General features: G+C 37.6%; 1 protein-coding gene across 4 annotated transcripts in view; it reads left to right on the top strand.

The window, feature by feature from the left end:
* The window catches only part of NEO1 (neogenin 1), a 384,856-nt gene that overhangs the window by 318,479 nt on the left and 46,496 nt on the right, over positions 1-19,881 (top strand). For 3 of the 4 annotated variants that reach the window (XM_025207174.1, XM_025207172.1, XM_025207171.1), the window contains exons 9-17: positions 1,186-1,340; positions 4,745-4,893; positions 6,314-6,452; positions 8,242-8,291; positions 9,096-9,240; positions 10,750-10,860; positions 16,051-16,245; positions 17,706-17,801; positions 19,214-19,437. In XM_025207174.1, coding sequence (XP_025062959.1) covers positions 1,186-1,340; positions 4,745-4,893; positions 6,314-6,452; positions 8,242-8,291; positions 9,096-9,240; positions 10,750-10,860; positions 16,051-16,245; positions 17,706-17,801; positions 19,214-19,437 — 1,264 coding nt within the window. The remainder of the gene's footprint in view (positions 1-1,185; positions 1,341-4,744; positions 4,894-6,313; positions 6,453-8,241; positions 8,292-9,095; positions 9,241-10,749; positions 10,861-16,050; positions 16,246-17,705; positions 17,802-19,213; positions 19,438-19,881) is intronic. The other variant, XM_025207173.1, reaches the window with a different exon arrangement.

The raw sequence follows: 19,881 nt of genomic DNA, 5'->3' as shown, positions 1-19,881 counted from the left end.
CAAACAAACCAAATTCCAGTAAAATATTAAAACAAACTCATTTATTTGAGTTGTGAATGGCACCACAACTCAGCAGCCCACATAAATGGGTCTTAAAGTCAGGACCTAGGTAATGCCTTTACAGAGCATATGAATTTTAACTGAAAATGAAGCTTTCTATTGTGTTTGTATGGATGCCACCCAAAGAATCCTTTAGGCATCTTCAAATAAATTACAATACCAAAATTGCTTCCCCTGACCCAGTTGTTACATCAAGCTTAATGTCTACTCTTCACATCTTGATGCATCTCAGGTCTCATGTAGACTTGAATGAAGTTAAATTAGAACAAGTTGAAGTCTGGTTTTACAATCTCTGTTAAATGGCTTTTCCCACGGTCCCCAACAACGTTACCTTTTTTTAGCAACATAGCTCACAAGCAGCAAACTTGGAAAAAACCCAAGAAAACAAATATCATTTAAAAACTGTACCTTAACCTATCTGGGAGAGAGACTTTTCATTATGTGAACTTTAAAGTGGCTGTACTGAGCCATTGGTTGAAGTTGTGATGTAAAGTGAGGGGGTAAAAGTTAAAGGCTGAATTTCCACCCTGTGGAATTTGAACAGTGACCACTATCCTCCTATGATAAGTGCTGTAAGAGTTGTCTATTATTGCCTGGCATCTCACAGCATACTCTTTCTTAGTCATTTAAGAAAATTCAGTTACCAGGATGAAGTAAAGTTTGCGATAATACATTGTCCCTTTAAAAAAAAATCCTCTAAATCTAGCCAAACTATTGTACATATTCTTATTTTCTCTTCCCTGCAGACTTCAGACTTGTATGGCATATTTTTAGTCTAAATTATTATAGACCCATAAATAATTAAGAATATCCAATGAAACAATACTTTTCATACCCCTCTGTGTGGTGTTAAGTAGAAGCCTTTTTTTTTCTAAAAACTTCTGCTACCTATTTACTGGGAAATTGCAGAATGAGAAGCTGTTTCGTCTTCCATCCATTTGGCATATAACTATTAAAATATAACTGGGGTCATGTAATGTATTGTGCCAGTAACTTGTAAGATAGATATGTGCAAACAAAATGTATTATTTGTTCCAAATTTTGTCTGGTAATTCTTTTTAGTCCCCCTAAGTCCTTTTACTAACTAGCAATTGCTTTCCTGCCTCAAACCTTTCTTTCCTAAAGGGAACGTGTTGAAAATACAAGTCGCCCTGGGGAGATGCAAGTGACAATCCAAAACCTGATGCCAGAAACAGTCTACATTTTTAGAGTTGTGGCTCAAAATAAACATGGCCCTGGAGAGAGCTCAGTACCATTGAAAGTGGCAACTCAGCCTGAAGGTAAGCCTTTAAGTATTTCTACCCATGCTGACTTCCATTGACCTGGATCCGTAACAGACCTAATACTTCCAAATTTAAAAAAAGGGTTCACTGGCATTCAAATTGAGTAAATATCAATCATTTTAAGATTAAAAAACAGACATATGTTGCAGTTGTCCCCCAAATCAAGTACTTTTTTATGAAATTATCTGAAGAACCTCCCAATCATGGAAGATAGGGACAAAATGGGTGCTAGGCTATGTACTATTTTCCAGTGAGTTGTAACTATATGGGAATGCTGAAGAGTCTATTTTGTTAAGATCATTCAGGGCAAAATAAAGTGTCTGATCCAGGGAGCAAACATTTTTTAAGGGACCCTTTTTAATTACTTTTAGATCAACAACTAATTTGAAAATATTTAGAAAATTCATTTGTTTACAGGGAGTGGGGAAAAATACATACTCTATTCCTCATGTACATTGGTGTTAAAATGCAGTGCCATGCATAGATACATGAGCCAGCTTAGGTCCTGGCAGCTCTGTTGTGTTAGCATGGTGTTTTGTTCAGGGCAATATACCCCACTTTCTCAGTTAATGCTTAAGGATGCAACCTGAATATTCTGGTAAAGTAGATGTATAGAAGGCAAAAGGGGATTGAGTTGAAAGAAATTGGAAGGATTCTTGAAATTCTTTTCAAATATATGAAATATTTAACTGCCCTCTGAAAATCAGCATTTGGATGAGAAAAGTCCTTTTAGGAGTAGATATGGGCTAGATTTAGCTCTTGGTGCTAATTGAATGAAATGATTCATAAGGAAATAAAGCAAACAACAGTTAGCCAGAATGCACCAGATTCAATTCTCTCCACTTCAGTAAGCAGATCTAATTAAAATTTTGTCTGTATCACTTGTATCCATGAAAGGAAGATTATAGTTCTGTCTTTCAGGAAGTTATTTCCTCAGACAGGCAAGTATCTGTTAATGGACACAGAATACATTTTTGTACAATACTTATTAGAGCCCTTATTGCTTCAAACTGTTGTATAGAGGAATATATATAGGGAGGTGCAAGTCTGATAGGCATCACATTAGCTGAGGGAAAGAAAAGTCTTTAAGATTGGGTCTTTTGTCTAGGATACAAAGCTGAAAATAGGGGGCACTTTAAAATTAATTTTGATGGCTTATCAGACCTTTTAAAATTGCTAATATATTTTCTAAACATAATTATTAATACACTCACAAGCACAAAAAAAATCACAATATTATCCCTGCAGTCTCATCCTCTATACCCATCTGTATTTGATTCCTTCTCAGATGGGCCCTTGCATACTATCTTAGCCTTAAGATTAATTTGCAAAAAAGCACCAAGCAGGGGGAGGACCCATCTACCTCTTGCATTTAGTACTTTTCAGGGATTCAAGCAGGATGGGCTTAGATCATGCTGCAGGCCTCTTAAGTCTGCTTAGGCTGCTAGTGGGTAGAATATGATCTGGTTTGAAGTGTCCAGTTTCATGCCATTCCTCAGATCTGCACTTTGGATTGCTAGATTTGATTGTTTGCTGCAGACTGAGCTTTCCTGGGCTCATTGATAAGTTCCTGAAAAAGTTTGGTGGTTCTCTGTGTCCCAAGACTAATACATTTTATTGTACTTTAATATATTGTCTGTTAATGGACAGAGAATGCAAGGAAACGGTTAAATTGCTGCTACTTATCTATGAATACTTACCAGATTTGTTATGCTACTCAGTTTTGAAAGTAATATTTATTCTGCAGATATTTGCAAGTTGAAGGATAAGAAATATAATGCATAAAATCAACTGGTTTTAAATACACAGATAAGAAAGCATATTTAATAACATGCATCTAATCTATCCTATATACTCAAATATTAGATAACCCTGAATATTAGCCAAACACCTCTCCCCAGTAATGTACTAATTTGTTATAATTTTCCAGGTATATAACTTAATTATTGGAGGTTTGGCTTGAATTTGTTCCCCTTCCACTACTACAGCAGGGAAAATAAATCTGGGAGGGAGGCAGGTGGCTCCCTTGCCCTCTGCACCCCGAGCTTCTTTCTCCTGCAGCCCCTTCTTCCCCTGCTCCATTTAATGTCAGACCTGCTCTCCCTGAGCATGTAAAAGTGGGGGGCAAATTTGAAAACACTAACTTGGAAATCAACATGTTTGCAGTATTTAGTTTGTTTAGAATTGATGCATTTTACCTGTTTTAAAACTGCTGCAAGTTCTAGCACAGGTATTCCATAAACACACTATTAAGCAGCACTTTTGTACCTACTTGTATATAGTACAAACTGTGTATGATATTAGTCCAAAGCCAAAAGGATCATGATTTGCCATATAGTTTACTGGGCTGGGTCCCAGCAGTCAATGGCATTTTAAGCCATGGTGACCCCATTGCTCAGCATGAGTGTATATTCCAGATACCCCCCCAACAAAGGATCCATTTGCTAATTAGCACATCCCACCCCACCCCAATGACTGGAACTGGGTATTCTTGTCCTGGCATCCTCCAGAAATTTATTTGCAGATAAGGCTCAGGGCAACGTGGTCCAGGTCCACTTCATGGAGGTTGGGGCCACATTAATCATATGCAACAGGCTGAGAGAGGGGATGATAGAGAGATTCTGGGTGAACTGTTGAGGAGCCCTGTTTGGTGATGTTTGTCAGGCATTCAAGGCCCATGAAGAAACAGGAATGTTTTGAATGGGGAGAAAAAGGCACAGCTTAGCTGTGGAAGTGAAGAGGAAGTAAAAATATATTCAGTATAGTGGCTCACCATGACCATAAAATAGTTGGCACTGAGTGCACTGGGCACTATCATATATTTTCTTCACTTGGGCTTCAGTAATCTTTCCTTGTGGCAGGTTCCCATCAGTATATGTGCCCAATGTGGGCCATGTGTTTAAAGTCATGCTCTGTGTTGGCTGCATTAATTAACTTCATAGTTGGTTTCTATTCCTAAGCATATTAATGGTAGCAATTTAATGATAGACAGTGTATTTAATAGGTTTCATTGTATGTGAATGTAAGACAAGGAGCCTTTTTCCCTGTGTTGATTGGGGAAAAACCTTGTCTTTTATATTTAAGTGAAGATAGTACATAGGATATTTCCAATTGTGTTAAGTCTTTTAGGAGATGGAATTTAATCATCTCTATCTAGAAAAAATAGCTAAGATGATCAGTACTTCACTAATCAGACATAGCCAATTAGGGAATCAATGACTATTCTGAATGTTGCCAAGTTTCGATATACTATTTGAAATATAGTTTTATTACTTGGCTTTCAAAAATACCCTTTTTATCAGGTTTTCAGATTGCTTGTAGGACTTGTCCCCAGCATATTTAGTGTAAAATTGAGTGGTTCAGATCAGTGAACTTACAGTAGTTCCATGTCTTCATTCCAGTTCAACTTCCTGGTCCAGCACCCAACATTCGAGCATATGCCAACTCACCCACTTCAATCACTGTCACCTGGGAAACGCCATTGTCTGGCAATGGAGAAATTCAGAACTACAAGCTTTATTACATGGAAAAGGGGACAGATAATGAGCAGGTATGATGGATCTCTGGACAGTTTATAATGCCATTTAGTTCTGGTTAGACATTATATGGATGTAGTAATCACAAGTTCCATTTTAGAAGAATAGGTCTATGTTCTGGCTCATGTTATTTAGCAACATACTGGTATTTAACGTCATGAGGCCTGGTCTAGACATGTCTTGCACCAGCTTCACTAAAATTGTTTTAAAAATAGGTTAAGTTAGGCAGATATAATTTCATGAGTGGAGTTTCTTACCATTTTACAATGGTGTAGCTTTTCCCAGCATACAGTAAGTGCTTTTCTAGTTGGGTTTGCATTGATTTAGCCAAATTATTGTTTTAAAAACTAACTGGTTCAACTGTTATATGGAAACAAAGCCTCAGACTGGCAAATATCAGTAGGTGAATAAGAACTGGATATGGAAGGAGTAGGGAGGTCTGAGTTACAACTCAGAAAGCTTTAAATAAAAAACCCTCTGGGATTTGGGCTCGTTCATTGAGCTTTAGTTAAAGTACACTTGCTGCCATTTTAGAGTGCAGGGACACTGATGTATGAGATGCTGCAGTGCTTTAATTAGAGTGGCTCTTGGAGCCACTCTAATTAGAGTCTCCCCCACCCCCCTTTCCCTGAGCATGTGTAAAAATGCCCATTGACTCAGGATATGTGAAGTAGACTAGCAAAAAATTGGAGATAGACTCCCTTTAATCTATTTTACTGAAAACCCTGACCCCCACTAATTTAGTTGATGATTTCCATGTGATCTCTAACCTTGGCAAATTGTTATTATTTTCATTGCTTAAACTCAGTAGCCAGTCATTTGATCTGATATTTTGGAGAAAGCAGGGGGGATCCTCCTAAGTGACTAAGCCTCCTGGACTTGAAATGTTATAGCAGCAATGTTGTAGACTTTGACTTGGCCATAGGAGACTAAGAGTTAATCCCAGCCTCTCAATTACTCATCCCCACTCACCTGGGATTCCAGCTAAAAAAAAATTGCAACAACAGTTGAACATACTATTTAAAATGTTAATAAAAATTTAAGACATTAGCCTTTGACTGAATCTGTTGTATCCCTGAACTAAAATAAATGGCATTACTTTTGTTTTTGTTAGTTCCATCCCACTGTTCAAAGTAAAAGCATTAGCATGTAATAAATAAGTTTGTCAAATCCATTTTCAGTAAGAGATCGCCTCTCCTGTTGGTACAATTCAATTTTTTATCAATATTATGCTGTGCACTGCATAAATACTGTTGTTTTTGTAAACCTACTATTCAAATATGAACTTTTCAAACCAGAGCTTATATCTGCTATTGGCTTATACAGATTCCACCACAGTGGGACCTCAAGGCTTTGAGCATTATGACACTGTAAATAAAAACATGATAGATTCAGCATTGTTCTTAGTTTACATCTATGTTGGTTTATACCCAGGATGTTGATGTGGGAGGTCACTCCTACACCATTAATGGCTTGAAGAAATACAGAGAGTATAGCTTCCGAGTGGTGGCCTACAATAAACATGGCCCTGGAGTGTCTACCCAAGATGTTGTTGTGCGAACACTGTCAGATGGTGAGTTGCTTTAATCCAGTTTCCTTGTGGAAGACATTATTTCTTTTGGTTAAATTGATTTTTAACTATAGAGACCTTCAGGAATTTTCTGTTGCTTTATGTCACGGTGGTAAGACTGCTTCATGTGGTCATGCATGCTGAATAAACTTCATTGAGCTTGTCCACACTGGCTGGAAGGAAATTGCTATACCTACAAAAGCAGCTGGTTTTATAATAAGTCTACAGTTTCCCTAATATCAACAACATTAGTTTGCTTCATGGGCAAATGCATCTACAAAATATTTTTAAAAAAGACAGGGGCAGAATACTATTGAGCCCAGAAATTCCAGCTTATTTTTTTTAACTCTCATAATTTATTATGTGTTAGCAGACTTGTCTATTAAGTGTTTGATTTTTAATTGTGTTAATAGATAGCAGTCTTGCGTAATAAACTTTAGCCTGGCATAAATGCTCATATATGAATGATAACACCCCCAAGCTGCATCTTAAAATTGATGGATGAATAGCAGTAGTGACACAAACAGCACAGCTATGATAAATTTATGGTTTCTTTGATTCATATTTCTGTACCGTGATTTTTCCCTATATTTTTCTTTCCTATTTTCTCTTTAATAATTCACTTGCTAAGTCTGCTTAGTTGTCAGAGAAAAACACTATGTATTTTTGTTCTGGTTCCCATGTGGATATTGTTAAATCGGTTGTTTATAATACTAGAAGAACTGCCTGCTTTTAGTATTTCAGGCAAGACAAATGGAAGTGGATGTGAGTAAATGGGGATCTATGAAAAATTGGTCACAGTTAATACTAACTTCTGCCTATAATATTTAGGTATGAAATACACTTGTAATTATTTTTCTTTTATGAGCTGTTTTTAGGCACCATCTTCCTTTGTCTGGTCCTTTCTCACTATTTGAAAGCAGATTCCCCTTGCAGAAAATTTTCATCTTGTTTTGGTTTTTTCCTCTTAAATGATGTTAGTGCTTATTAAAGAATACAAGACTTGATCCTCAGTTATGCTGGTTTCAGTTCAGGTAAACTGGAAAGGGAGAAGCAGAAAAAAAATCAGTCTATGTATCGGCCTTCCCTAGTCATGAGGTTAGTTAGGAGCCCGACCAGTTCCCAGTGTAAATTGCAGTAACTATAGGTCTGCTCTTCACAAATGCTATCTGGAATGGTCCTGTCGGAACTGTTCCTCTGGCAAAGGATCATCAGAGCATAGGGTACTCTGATCCTTATCACTCTCAACTGAACAACTTAATGAAGAATAGAAGGTTGGAAAGCAGCAGCAAACTTTGCTGAGAGCTCTGACCCCTCCTTTTCTATGAATAGATTGACTTAAACCACTTGGTATACCATTTTCCTTGCGCAGAATATCACTAGTCAGAATGTCCAATCTGGATACCCTGAGGAGTTAGGCAGTTACCCTGAGGAGTTGGGAGTTACCCTAAGGCACCTGCATACATGTCTCACCTCTGAAAGGTGCTGAGTATCACTCTCTTATTGAAATCTGTGTAAATGATAGATTATCAGTAACTTGGAACCTCAGATTGCTTTTATTTAGGTGCATAATGATAGGTAATGGGGTTAAAAAAATTACATCGTACATCATGGCAAAATGCTCCTTACATTAACAGTTACTCTATATTGTATTCAGGTTAGGGCACCATCATCAGTATATCTAACATGATCTAAGGCAAGAGGGATCTGTACTTTATATAAGGACTGGTATCTGGCAGGAATCATAGAGTTTATATAGCTTTTGAAGAATAATCTTTTTAAATGTTTCTAGTTCCCAGTGCTCCACCCCAGAATCTGTCCCTGGAAGTCCGAAATTCCAAGGTAAGGTGCTGTGCGTTTGCTGTTCTTAAAGGGAAAGATGAACAGTAGATTGGTCCCAGATCACCCAAAATTTAAGGCCCTTTAGGGTCTTACTTCAAACCACTCCACCCAGTCTAGCAGGCTTTTCCATACACCTTTTCACACCAATACCAATCTTATAGTATCTCTGAAAATACCCAGGTTTGGGGCATGCTCTTTTTATCTGAATCACCTGGGCCCTCTATATCTGTATTTTCTTAATTTCCAATCCTTTGAACAACTTTATCAGTTTTAGTATAACTGTGAAGTCTTGTTCACAGTGCCTGGAGGTTTCCATTCACTTTTGTTTGCTCTAAAGACCACTTCTTAATCTGTGGTTTAGAGCCGTGTAAACTCCATTGGGGGTTAAGAATACAACACACATCTAAATGGGAGACAGGCAGTGGCAATGGGTTAACTTGATGTAGAGGTTGATTATTAAGGAAAAGAGTTCAGATCAGACAGAAGAGCCTGAGGCACCAGAACTAAAACCTGTTCCCAGTGCTCATTAACTACTGCTGTGTGTGTGTGCGCGCATGTGACTGTGGCTTCCTGGGTGGTCTAGAATAATGCGCTCATCCTTTTTTATTTTAGTCATTAAGATTTTAGAATTTGAGTATTTTTGCAGGTTAGTTATCAACTCTTTCCTCAACCTCTTTTTTCACCTTTTCTTTTTATATGGGACAGCACTTCAAGCAAAGTGGTAATGCATGCAGCATTAGCAGTAGAACAGTCTGATTGGCTGAAGGGGAGTCAGTGATTTGTAATACATTTTGCCTTTTACAGAGCATCATGGTACATTGGCAGCCCCCTCCTCCTGGGACCCACAATGGTCAAATCACTGGCTACAAAATTCGCTACCGTAAAGTTTCTCGTAAGAGTGATGTAACAGAGAGCATTGGAGGGACACAGATTTTTCAGCTAATTGAAGGTGGGTTGTTTTATATTATCCAAAACCTGAAAGAAGCAGCATTTATCTATAAAAATGTGTTTCTCAGGATTTGAAGAGGTGCTGACTATTTCTTAGGGAGGGAGGGCTGTGGTTAATCAGCTTCTAGCCTTCACAAGTGATCTGAAAATATCTTAAGTGAGCTAACTGAATTAATTTGGGACAGCATGAGACAATGGTTAGGGCAAAGTGAAGTCAGGTGTCCTGATTCTGCCACAGTCTTGCTGTGTGAACTGAACTGATTTTTATTTTTAGGTATATAACGTCCATGATATATTGCTTTTGCCAAGAAAGATAAAATGACACCCTAACTAAATGAGCATGTGCTTAACAGGATGTATGGTTTGTTCTTAGACCTGCCAGCTCTGACGCTTAATGTGTTCTGGTAGATGCTGTGAGAAGAGCAAGGGCTGCCTGGTTTGTATTTAAAACACGAAGAACCAACACATTTGGTTCAATCCCCACATCATAGAATCAATACAATTAGTAAATGTAAACTCAGTGTTGCTTTAAATATCAATGGATGGCTTTCAGGGATTTTTTTTTCCTTCAGAACTAGCATCTACAATCCAAATGTTGCAGCATTCTGCTTTTGTATGGAAACAATAAAGCAAAACTGATTAGGAAATTGTTTACAGGTGAAAGTAAAACTGACCTGTCTCCATAGAGCTAATATAATAACCACTATACAATGCAAAAAAAGTATTGAATTTTAGTTCAGATTGCTTAGGGATTGCTCTTCTGGGTATAAAGATTTATATCTCTTATTTAAAAATAAAAACACAAACCAAGACGCTACTTATTGCAACTGTGGAAGCTCTTATTATTCATAGGCATATCTGATAAATGAGTGTATTAAGCTTGAGTGTATCTTCATATTATTTTGATTATAGCTTGTGGACTTGTATAAATAAGGAATTAATTCATTGTATATACTTTGGTTGTTAATTAGGTGGTATTAGATGTAGAAATTTAGTTATAGAATTGTAGGGGGTTCCACCATGCTGATGAAAAGCTTAATAACCTGTAAAGCAAAGCTATTCATTCATCAATTGATTGTATATGCTGCAAACAACCCTCACGCTGTTCTGCCATTGACCTACAGAGAAGGTCTCCATAGTGCCATAGTCCTGGACGTCTCCTGTCACAGTCTAACTGTTACACCACAATTTGTGTCAGTCTCCTCTACTGGAGTTCGCACTGTGAAAAGCACTGATTTCCATTTCTGACCTCAGGTTATGCTCAAGCAGCAGTCTTAAGGGTGAAAGGCCAGAACATAATGCAGTTAACTTCCTGGCTCTGTTTCAGGCTTGACCTATACTATGTCACAGCAGCAGCTACAACATGTACTTCCATCCATTTACTTTCACATTAACACGCTCTTACGGTCAGATTGGTGGGATTCTTGATGTCTTTAATTACAAATTGTGATTCTTTCTACTCACAGCTGGAGCTCCTATTTTAATAACTTGCATGTTGTTTGTGTATTAGGTCTTGAGCGAGGTACAGAATACAGCTTCCGGGTGGCTGCCTTAACAATCAATGGTACAGGACCAGCTACTGACTGGGTATCAGCAGAAACTTTTGAGAGTGACTTGGATGGTAAGGACATAACTAGGTAGCATACTTGTCTTTTTAAAGTCCTCTTGGTATCTGAGCAATGTAGCTACAAATATGACTCCATTCTTCCAAGGCAAACATGATTTTGTTCCATAACGTTTACTGTATGGGACTGATGCAATGGGACTTATGCATTTTATTGATGCAATGCATAAGTTAAGTAGTTAAATAGTAAAATAAAGTTCTCATCAGTTCTAGATAGTGGCCTGAAAACTGAAAATGGAATACTGTCCAGTACTTCATTATTTTCTCCAGTAAGGAATAGCTTATTACATAATGCTAGTGCCAAATAAAAATGTCTAGATTTTGACCTTAAGCATCCAGATGTTCACACACCACAGAACTGGATGAATACTTTTCCTAGATAAAAGTGTGAAATATGATTATTTTTACAGTACCTGAAGCATGCTAGTGTCTTACAAAATGAAGCAAGACACAGTTCATAGTTTATTGTTTTGATTCTGCAATGAACAGTGCTTTGGCAGGGTAGGATAGACCATTATAGCATGTCTATATGAGACATTTATTGTGCTGTTGACTAATTAACTGCGTAGTAAATGTTTCAGCGTCTACATGTGCACCCCTGTTAGGGCACAGGTCAGGTCAGTCTTGAGGTTGCTGTGACCGTTGGGGCGTCTTAGATGCTGCAACAGCCCTCCTCCACTCTGCCCTGTGTTTGGCTAGCTTTGTGTCCTGTCCAGTCCTTAATATTGGTTCCCCAGCTCTTCTTGGGTCTGCCTCTTTTTTCACTGTGCCCTGTATTATGAAGTTGGCAAGGGTGTCCGGCCTTCTCATGATGTGTCCATACCATTAAAGCTTCCTTCATCGCACAGCCTCCAACCATTCATAGGTTCCAATTTCTTGACTGATTTGCTGCTTGACTGAGTCATTGGTCTGGTGCTCAGTGTACAAGACATGTAGTAGTCTCCTAAAGTAGCATGTTTCAAATGCCTCAGTTCTGTTCTCTAACTACTTATTAAGCACCCATGCCCCACAACCATATAGCAGCATAGAGATGACCACAGCAAATGCGAACTGCCAGGCCCTGTACATAACAGGGTTTGAGACCTAAGCACTCATGGGGGAAGGAGCAAAAGCCAGAAAATATAAGCATGGAAGAGAGATGCATATAGATGGGTTATAACAGTAATATGTAATGCATGCTTTATTGGGTTCACACCTTAATGATGTACTTCGCTTTTCCTTTCTTTCACATGTTCCCTCAGGAAATGTAGGCATGCAAAGACAGCATTTGACTGACAATGGTTAGGTTTCTATACTGAGGCTTTCTGAAAAAGAGGTTAAATATTTTCACAGTAGTCTAGGAATGCAGTATAGGAATGTGTCTTCTAGTAGGAATTAAATCCTATAAACTCTGTTGAAAATAGTAACCTGAATCCCCAGGATAGATTTGAATGAGGAAAAGTGTGTTTTATTGAGCTTATTCTAGTATCTAACTAAATACTATTAAAGTTGGCAAGTAGTATGTTTCTGTTCTTATAAGTGCCTCTTATTTCAAGGTAGAACTCTTTGAAACCGCATGGTGATACTGTGATTAAGGATAACCAGCATGGCTTCATTTAATGAGTGGAAGGTAGTGATTAACTAATCTGTTGGTGATTCTTTCATGATATATAGCTGCAATGATAAAAGGAGGAAATTCAGCAGATGGAGTATACTTTAGAGTTCAAGAAGCATATAAAAAGGCATCACATCTGAGATGAATGTCAAAGGCAGAGTCACAAAATTAAGGAACCTAGAGAGGTGACTTTGTAGCTTAAGATAGGTAGAAAAAGGGTAGTCCTAAATGGAAATTTCACATTAAGAATTATATGTGATGTTTCCTCGGATCAGTTTTAAATCGCAAGTTAATTTTACATCTTTTTTTTTTTTCTTCCTTCTCTTTCATAAAAAGCAATTTAAGCCTAGCTTTACTTGGCTAGTGGAAGATCCCTCTGCATATCTTTTCGATAGCATACAACCACCATATGCTTCCTGTACAACCCACCCTCTTCTGTATACTGGTGTTGCTGGAGCCTCTCTCGCCCAGCTGATCTTCAGTTGTTGGAAATTCCTTTTTCAGAAGGTCATACTTCTGCTCTAGATGAACTTTCATAGTTTAGAATTTCTTTCACCAAATTCCCCAACTTCAGAGGGTAGATCAAGCCAATGTATACAAAGTGTTCTCCTTGGGCCATTTCTTCTACCTTGTGTTAGAGCAGCTTGTGGGTCACTCTAACTTAAATAGGCAGTGTGCTGCAAAAAATGTAGTTGTGGATCACATGACCTAGCAGCAATCCAGTCTCTTTGCTGCTGCCTGGCTGGATTGTAGGAGAGCCCCTATGTGAACTTTGCCTCTGACACAGAACCAGTTGTGCCATCTTTAGACTCAAATTATACCAGCAGTGCTGTGCAAAACTGCCACACAGTGAAAGATCTATCCTCTTATAGCGGTGGCTTTCAGCCTTTTTTTGTTTGTGGACCCCTGAGAAATTTTGCAAGGAGGTACGGACCCTTTGAATTGTAAGTGTGCGTATTCACGTACTTTTGATGTGATACTCTTTCATGAACCCCTTAGACATAGTCTGCGGACCCCAGGGGTCCACAAACCACAGATTGAAAGCCACTGCCCTATAGTCTTAATCTCTAGTGTTTAATTATGAGTGGTATAAGATGGAAATGTTATCAATTGTGTTGAGTTTTCTAGTTGTTGAAAATCTGCCTTTTATGTTGAAGTTCCATGTAACTGTGTATCTTATATTCTCAGTGGAAAGGGCACAGATTTATTGGTTTGAAAATCAGTTAGTTTTAGTCTCCAGAATCCAGGTAGGCTTCATACTCAGGTAGCATTTATCAAAAATAATAAAAAAGCACTTTCCTTTTGAATCATAGTTAACAATACTTTGTCAGAGGGTAATGCCAGCATTGTATTTAAAGACAAAAAACCTCAACGGTCACAGAATTTGAGATTTCAGTTGCATAAAAGTTATAATGTAAAGGCACTCACACAAACTTTAATTGTTCTTTTAAACATATGGATTGCAATGCACCATATACTGAAAATCCTTAGCTCTGGTAATGCAATATGGTATTTGGTCAATATAACGTAACAGAAAGGAATGAATACATGGTGTGAGTGTGTGTGGGTGTATGTGACTCTTGCTTTTGTTTCTCTAATAAACCAATATAGATCATTTTTAATAATATGTAGTTGATATAGTTAAAGTTTAAACTTGTAATTTCAGATACCCATATAGGAACTGCTTCTTAATTATACTCTTGCTGTTTTACACCACTCTGAAAATGGGAATAAATGTGATTTATGTCTATTTCATAGGGCTTCAGTTGGTGTGTCTACATGTGCATTAATGCACCTTTTCTAAAGCCCATTAAATTTAGTACCTCCAGTGTGAGGTACTAAATTAATGCACATTAGGCTTTGCTATGTGCAGTAGTACATTTGTATGCTTTTTGGTGATGCTTAATGCATAGTAGACTATTTTACTGTGCATTAGCATAATGTCATGGTTTTTATGTGATACTTTAATGTGCAGTAAAATAGTCTATTGCACATTAAAGCACACATGTAGACATGCCCAGTATAAATAAAAATTAGATCATTAGAATTTTACATTAGCGTTTATATGGTTGTGCAGAGATCAGAAGGGAGAGCCTTGGTGCAGAGCACACGCATAAAACAAATCCGTTGTGCTATTTTGATTTCCAAATGTATTGACTGTTTTTAATGAAAAATTCTCATTTTAGCATTGCATTAATGTAATTTTTTTTTGCATTTAATACTTATGAACTTTAATTGTCTGCTTGTATTGGAGCCCTTTAATCCCTTCAGTTGAGGCAAACCAATAGGCATATTCTGATTCAAGACACTCTGTTGCACTGCAGTTGGTTACCTATTTTCAGTAAATACAACACATATCATAAAGTGAGAAACCCTAAAGGCGGCAGCCAACAGAACTATCTGAAATGATTTCTCTTTTGGAGGAGGGGGGTTGTGCCTTGTCTTCTGTTTGAATTATTTCCCGCCTGCTGCTGCACTAGAGATTCCGTTGGGCTGACATACTAATGCAAAGTAAGGAAAGACTGTTCTTCCTCTCTCTTCCAGGTGTAGGTACAGACAAATATAAAGTTGTTTTAGTTCAAGTTTCTGTTAAGAATGGGGGTATAAGCCCTTCATTGCATATACTTTGGTGCTAACTTACATAAGTGCTGTGGAAGTTTTTCAGTTTAGCAACACAATTCTGATGTAGGTATTGGATTGGGGTTGAATGTTTGCCATCAATAGTTGACAGATTCCACAAGTACTCATTTCTGATGATGTGTCAGCACACACAACTCCCCTTTACATTAATGGCTTTGTTAAGTATGTAAAGGGGCCCTGTGGATTTAGAGGGACTACTAAATTGAAGTGCACCGGACAGCGCTGAAGTGATTTCTTTAACAGATGGAATACCCAAGTTATTGGCAGTTGTTAAAACCATGAAATCTGCTTAAATCTACAGTGAAGACATAATTCTTTGTTTGTGATCATCAAATGTGTTGTCATGGAGATGATTTTGATGCTAAAGTCAGCTGTGTAAGCTGCATTGCATTAACATGCAGGAAAATGAAGATTGGCTGTGGGGACAGAGGGGGATAAACACTTAAGCAAATTATGAAAAATTATAAAAGCAGCAAAGTAAATGAAAAAAACTGCAGAAAGTCAAACAGATCTGTCTCCATAAAGTATAAGTGATATTTTGCTATACTGCAGAAGTCCTTGCTCAAGAGATGTTTAAAAAGCATAAGTTTTAGAAGTATGAATTGGTATATATAGTAATACACAAAATTAACTTAATTTTTAAAGATATTTTTCTTTGTTTTTTCTATTATAACAGCCCTGTGTTTTTGGTAGGATTTTCCATTTTCTTTTTAGTTTTTACTTTGTTACTATGCACAGAAGAATGAATGGCATTCTTTCTTTTCTGTAGCCCTCCTTTTAGAGGATTGAAAAAGAAAAGAAAAATGTAAGCTGGGGGTGTAGAGGGGATTTCCTAAAACATTAGCAGTACTTTGTGAAGAAGTTGAGAATATACTGTATCTGACTAGTATACAAGAATATTTTGCTTTATTTTGTTTTGGATAAATCCTTAAATTGTTTTTTTTATTTAACAGAAACTCGCGTCCCTGAAGTACCCAGTTCGTTACATGTCCGTCCACTGGTTACCAGTATAGTAGTAAGCTGGACTCCTCCTGAAAATCAGAATATTGTGGTGAGAGGATACGCTATAGGGTATGGTGTTGGCAGTCCTCATGCACAGACCATCAAAGTGGACTACAAACAGAGATATTACACCATTGAGAACTTAGGTGAGAACAATTCAGGAACATTGTTTCCTAAATTTTAACCTGCTTTGTCAGTATTTTCCAAGGCACAGTATTTTTTTTTTTTAAAGAATTAAAGTACAGACAGGTCATATTTTTAAAAGAAATTAAACTACAGACAGGTCTCTTTCAAAACTCTTTCAATATGCTCCAAAACTCTGTGCTATGGCTCCAAATTTGACTGACATTTATAATACAGGCAGTCCTCAACTTACAACGTTTCAAGTTACAATGTTTTGCACTTACAGCGTTTCTAACTTGACACCCTGTTTCAACTTTCTGACGTTAGTTTTGACTTTACAACACTTGATCTGATGCTGTGTCACCCATCTCCCTGGAGAACATCTGTCCAAACTTCCTTGGACACTTTCTTTAAGAAAGCAGACAAGACTCCTGAGAAGACTCCAGCCAAGAACCCTTCAAAAAGTCCAACCAAGAGCCTTTCAAAAAGTCCAGCAAAGTCTCCTCAAAGAAGTCCTTCCAAATCAATATGATTGCTATTTACAATATAAATACATTAATGTAGTTATATTACTCATCTGTAATTGATTGAGTACAAAATTCTGGGTTATTTTTGGTGAAAATAGGGTATCAGGCCTCAGTTCAGGAACCAATCCACCATTTATAACATTGTTTCCTATGGGAAAATCGGTTCCGAGTTGCAACATTTTGGCTTAAGACGTGGTTTTCAGGGACCAGTTGTATTGTAAGTCTGAGGACTGCCTGTAATCTCATTGTTGTGTTAAAAAGCTTTTTTTTTTCCTTGTTGTTTCTTTTTAAAACAGGGATCTAACATTTACAGAGTTGAAGCATTTTTTCTGCTTCATTTGGTCTTAACTTCCATCTGTATGCATGTCTTGGTGTTTCTTTTGAATTTGTAATAAAACTTTTTGTGTTGAGCAAGTAGCCCTGCCCGTTTCTGCCACTGTCACCAGGAAAATCTGGATTTAACAGCATATGCTTTAATAATAAGCTGTCTAGAATGGACCAAAACATTTTTCTTTTGTGTAGAGCAAGGCACAGAATAGTCATTCAGTAGCTTGGTTGCAGTATGTAAAGACTTTTGAAGCAATAGGTGATAGACTTGGGAACTGCTTTGGGTTTCAGCATAATCAGGCCTAACATTAATATGGTGAGGTTATAAAACTTTCAGCATGAGCATGTTGTTAGCATTCTCCTCAAAGTTATCTCATCTGGGCCTCTGTTCAAATTGTTGTGTGTATAGATTTCAGGCATTATGAGAAGACAAACTCTTGTACACCAGAAATAGTTGTCGTTGCAGAAACTCAGTTTTAATTTTGCTGATCATTACATACCCTTATCTCCCTTACAAGTAAAATAGTGAACAAAATGGAGAGAAATTGGAAGTAGGAAATAGGAGCCATTAACAGTTTGCAATGATTTATTTGCCCTAAAAATATATATTTGAATTTTTCTTCCATCAGATCCAAGCTCCCACTATGTCATAACTCTGAAAGCTTTCAACAATGTTGGCGAAGGCATCCCACTCTATGAGAGTGCAGTGACCAGGTCACAGACAGGTAAAGCCAAATGGTTGACTTCTTGTTTTCACACAGCTAAAAATCCTTACCTTTTGTTCCAGAAAAATAATGCAACATTACAGGGTTTTCCCCTCTGCTCAGGTATTCTTTATGTCCTAAACTGATTCACACTGTTGACCCAGTAGTTAACTTAAATCTTTAAGCCGACTAACCAAAGCCATATGCTTATATATGTGATATATATTTGGTTTTAATTTTAGAGTTTACCTTACAGCCATTTACGGATGTTCTCATTTCATAATGTTGGTTTGCTTAGTGCAGTTTATACATGTGGTCCCAAATCTGATCTTTTACAGATGTCTCAACAAAATATAATATTTGTGACACCTTTCAAAATGAGACTGCCTGTAATGCATACACTCGCTGTATGACGTTCAGATTTCAGTTTGCAGCAACTTTGTAAATGAACTGCTTATAAACCACATATAACCTAGGGGTATGGCTACACAAACAAGTTACCAGGAGTTAAGCAGGGGCATTCAAGAGATTGACTACTCTCTGGTGACTGTCTGTGTGCATGCTCTTATCCCATGGCAAATGAGAGTGGAAGTGAGAGTGAAAATGGATAAGCTACCTACCTTGCATTTATTGTGGGGTAAGAGCATACACGCAGGCAGCTAATGCAGAGTAGCAAGCACTCTGTGTAAATTCATACCTTGTGATATTTTATTTATGTAGCCATAGCCGTAGATTTTAAGCTGAGTAAGCTGAGGTGTTGTTAATTTATGGCTCATTCTCCATCCTTGTGTAGCATTTTATTTTTTTTATTAAGGCATAGTTGTTTATTTATGAGCTTTGCTGAATGTGTTAATCTTTCTTTTGAAGTTCTGGAATTCTATTAGATTTCTGAGGAAACTTGCTGTTTGAATTTCCTGAATTAACTTTCAGTTTTAGAGGAGACAATTTTTTTTGCTCAAAACATTTTAAAAGATAATGGCAGTTTCCCTCCAATCTTGCCTGAACAATGAATTACCCACCTCTAAGAAGTTGACTTTATCCCTGTTCTTTCTCACACCATTGTTTTCCAAAGAAGGAATAAGCAAATGTTTTCAGGCAGATAAAGCCAAAGGATGAATTTGTGTTGCTATTCTGATAATATTTGAGGATTGTTATATGATGTTTGAACTCCATTGACACTAATATGATTAAGTGGCAAAGTTTATAGCATATTTTTATTTGTAAGCCATGCCTTAAGAAGGGAGCAGGATTGAGTAGCTATTAGTTGTATGTTGCCTATTAACTCTGGCTTTTCTCTCTTTTTTTTTTTTCCATTTCTCACCTTTCATTCCATTATATTACCCTGCATTCCCCCTTTTTGTTTTTGTTTACATTAAAATTCCACCTTCCCCGTTTAATTATAATACACTACTTTTTACCCATCAATTCCCTAGACACTTCTGAAGTTGATGTATTTGTTATTAATGCTCCATACACTCCAGTGCCAGATCCCTCCCCCATGATGCCGCCAGTGGGCGTTCAGGCTTCCATTCTGAGTCATGACACCATAAGGATCACTTGGGCAGACAACTCTCTGCCGAAGAATCAGAAGATCACAGATGCTCGCTACTACACAGTGCGCTGGAAAACCAACATTCCTGCAAACACCAAGTACAAGGTACAGGAGGCTGAACAGCATTAACGCAGTTGGTGCAACTTAACGAGCACAGTTTTAATGCTCAGTTTAGTGTTAATGGAGATTTGAGGGCTGAGGCATTTGCTTAGCAAGCAGTTTAGCTTTGGATCCAATTGTATTTGAGATGAATGGACTCCCTTCACAGCAGTACCTCACAGCAAAGTAATCACTTTGAAGGTTTTTATAGACTTGCTGTAGCTGGACTTTTTAGGGTCTCTTCTTCTGTTGATGTTAATGCTTTATGTGAGTGTGTGGAGGGCAGACACACAGGATTAATTTCCACTGCTAAAATGTGGGTGCTAAAAAATTTAGATAGATCTTGCTTTCTTGATTTGGCCTTGGCATGATCCGCTTGCATGAAGGACATGCGCTCGCCCTTATGGGAGCTAATAGCTCAGTAATACCATATATGCTGCTCTAATAGCT

Source organism: Alligator sinensis, unplaced genomic scaffold (genome assembly GCF_000455745.1).
Source record: "Alligator sinensis unplaced genomic scaffold, ASM45574v1 scaffold492_1, whole genome shotgun sequence".
Taxonomy (NCBI): Eukaryota; Metazoa; Chordata; order Crocodylia; family Alligatoridae; genus Alligator; species Alligator sinensis.
This window is presented reverse-complemented; position numbering and strand designations above follow the sequence as displayed.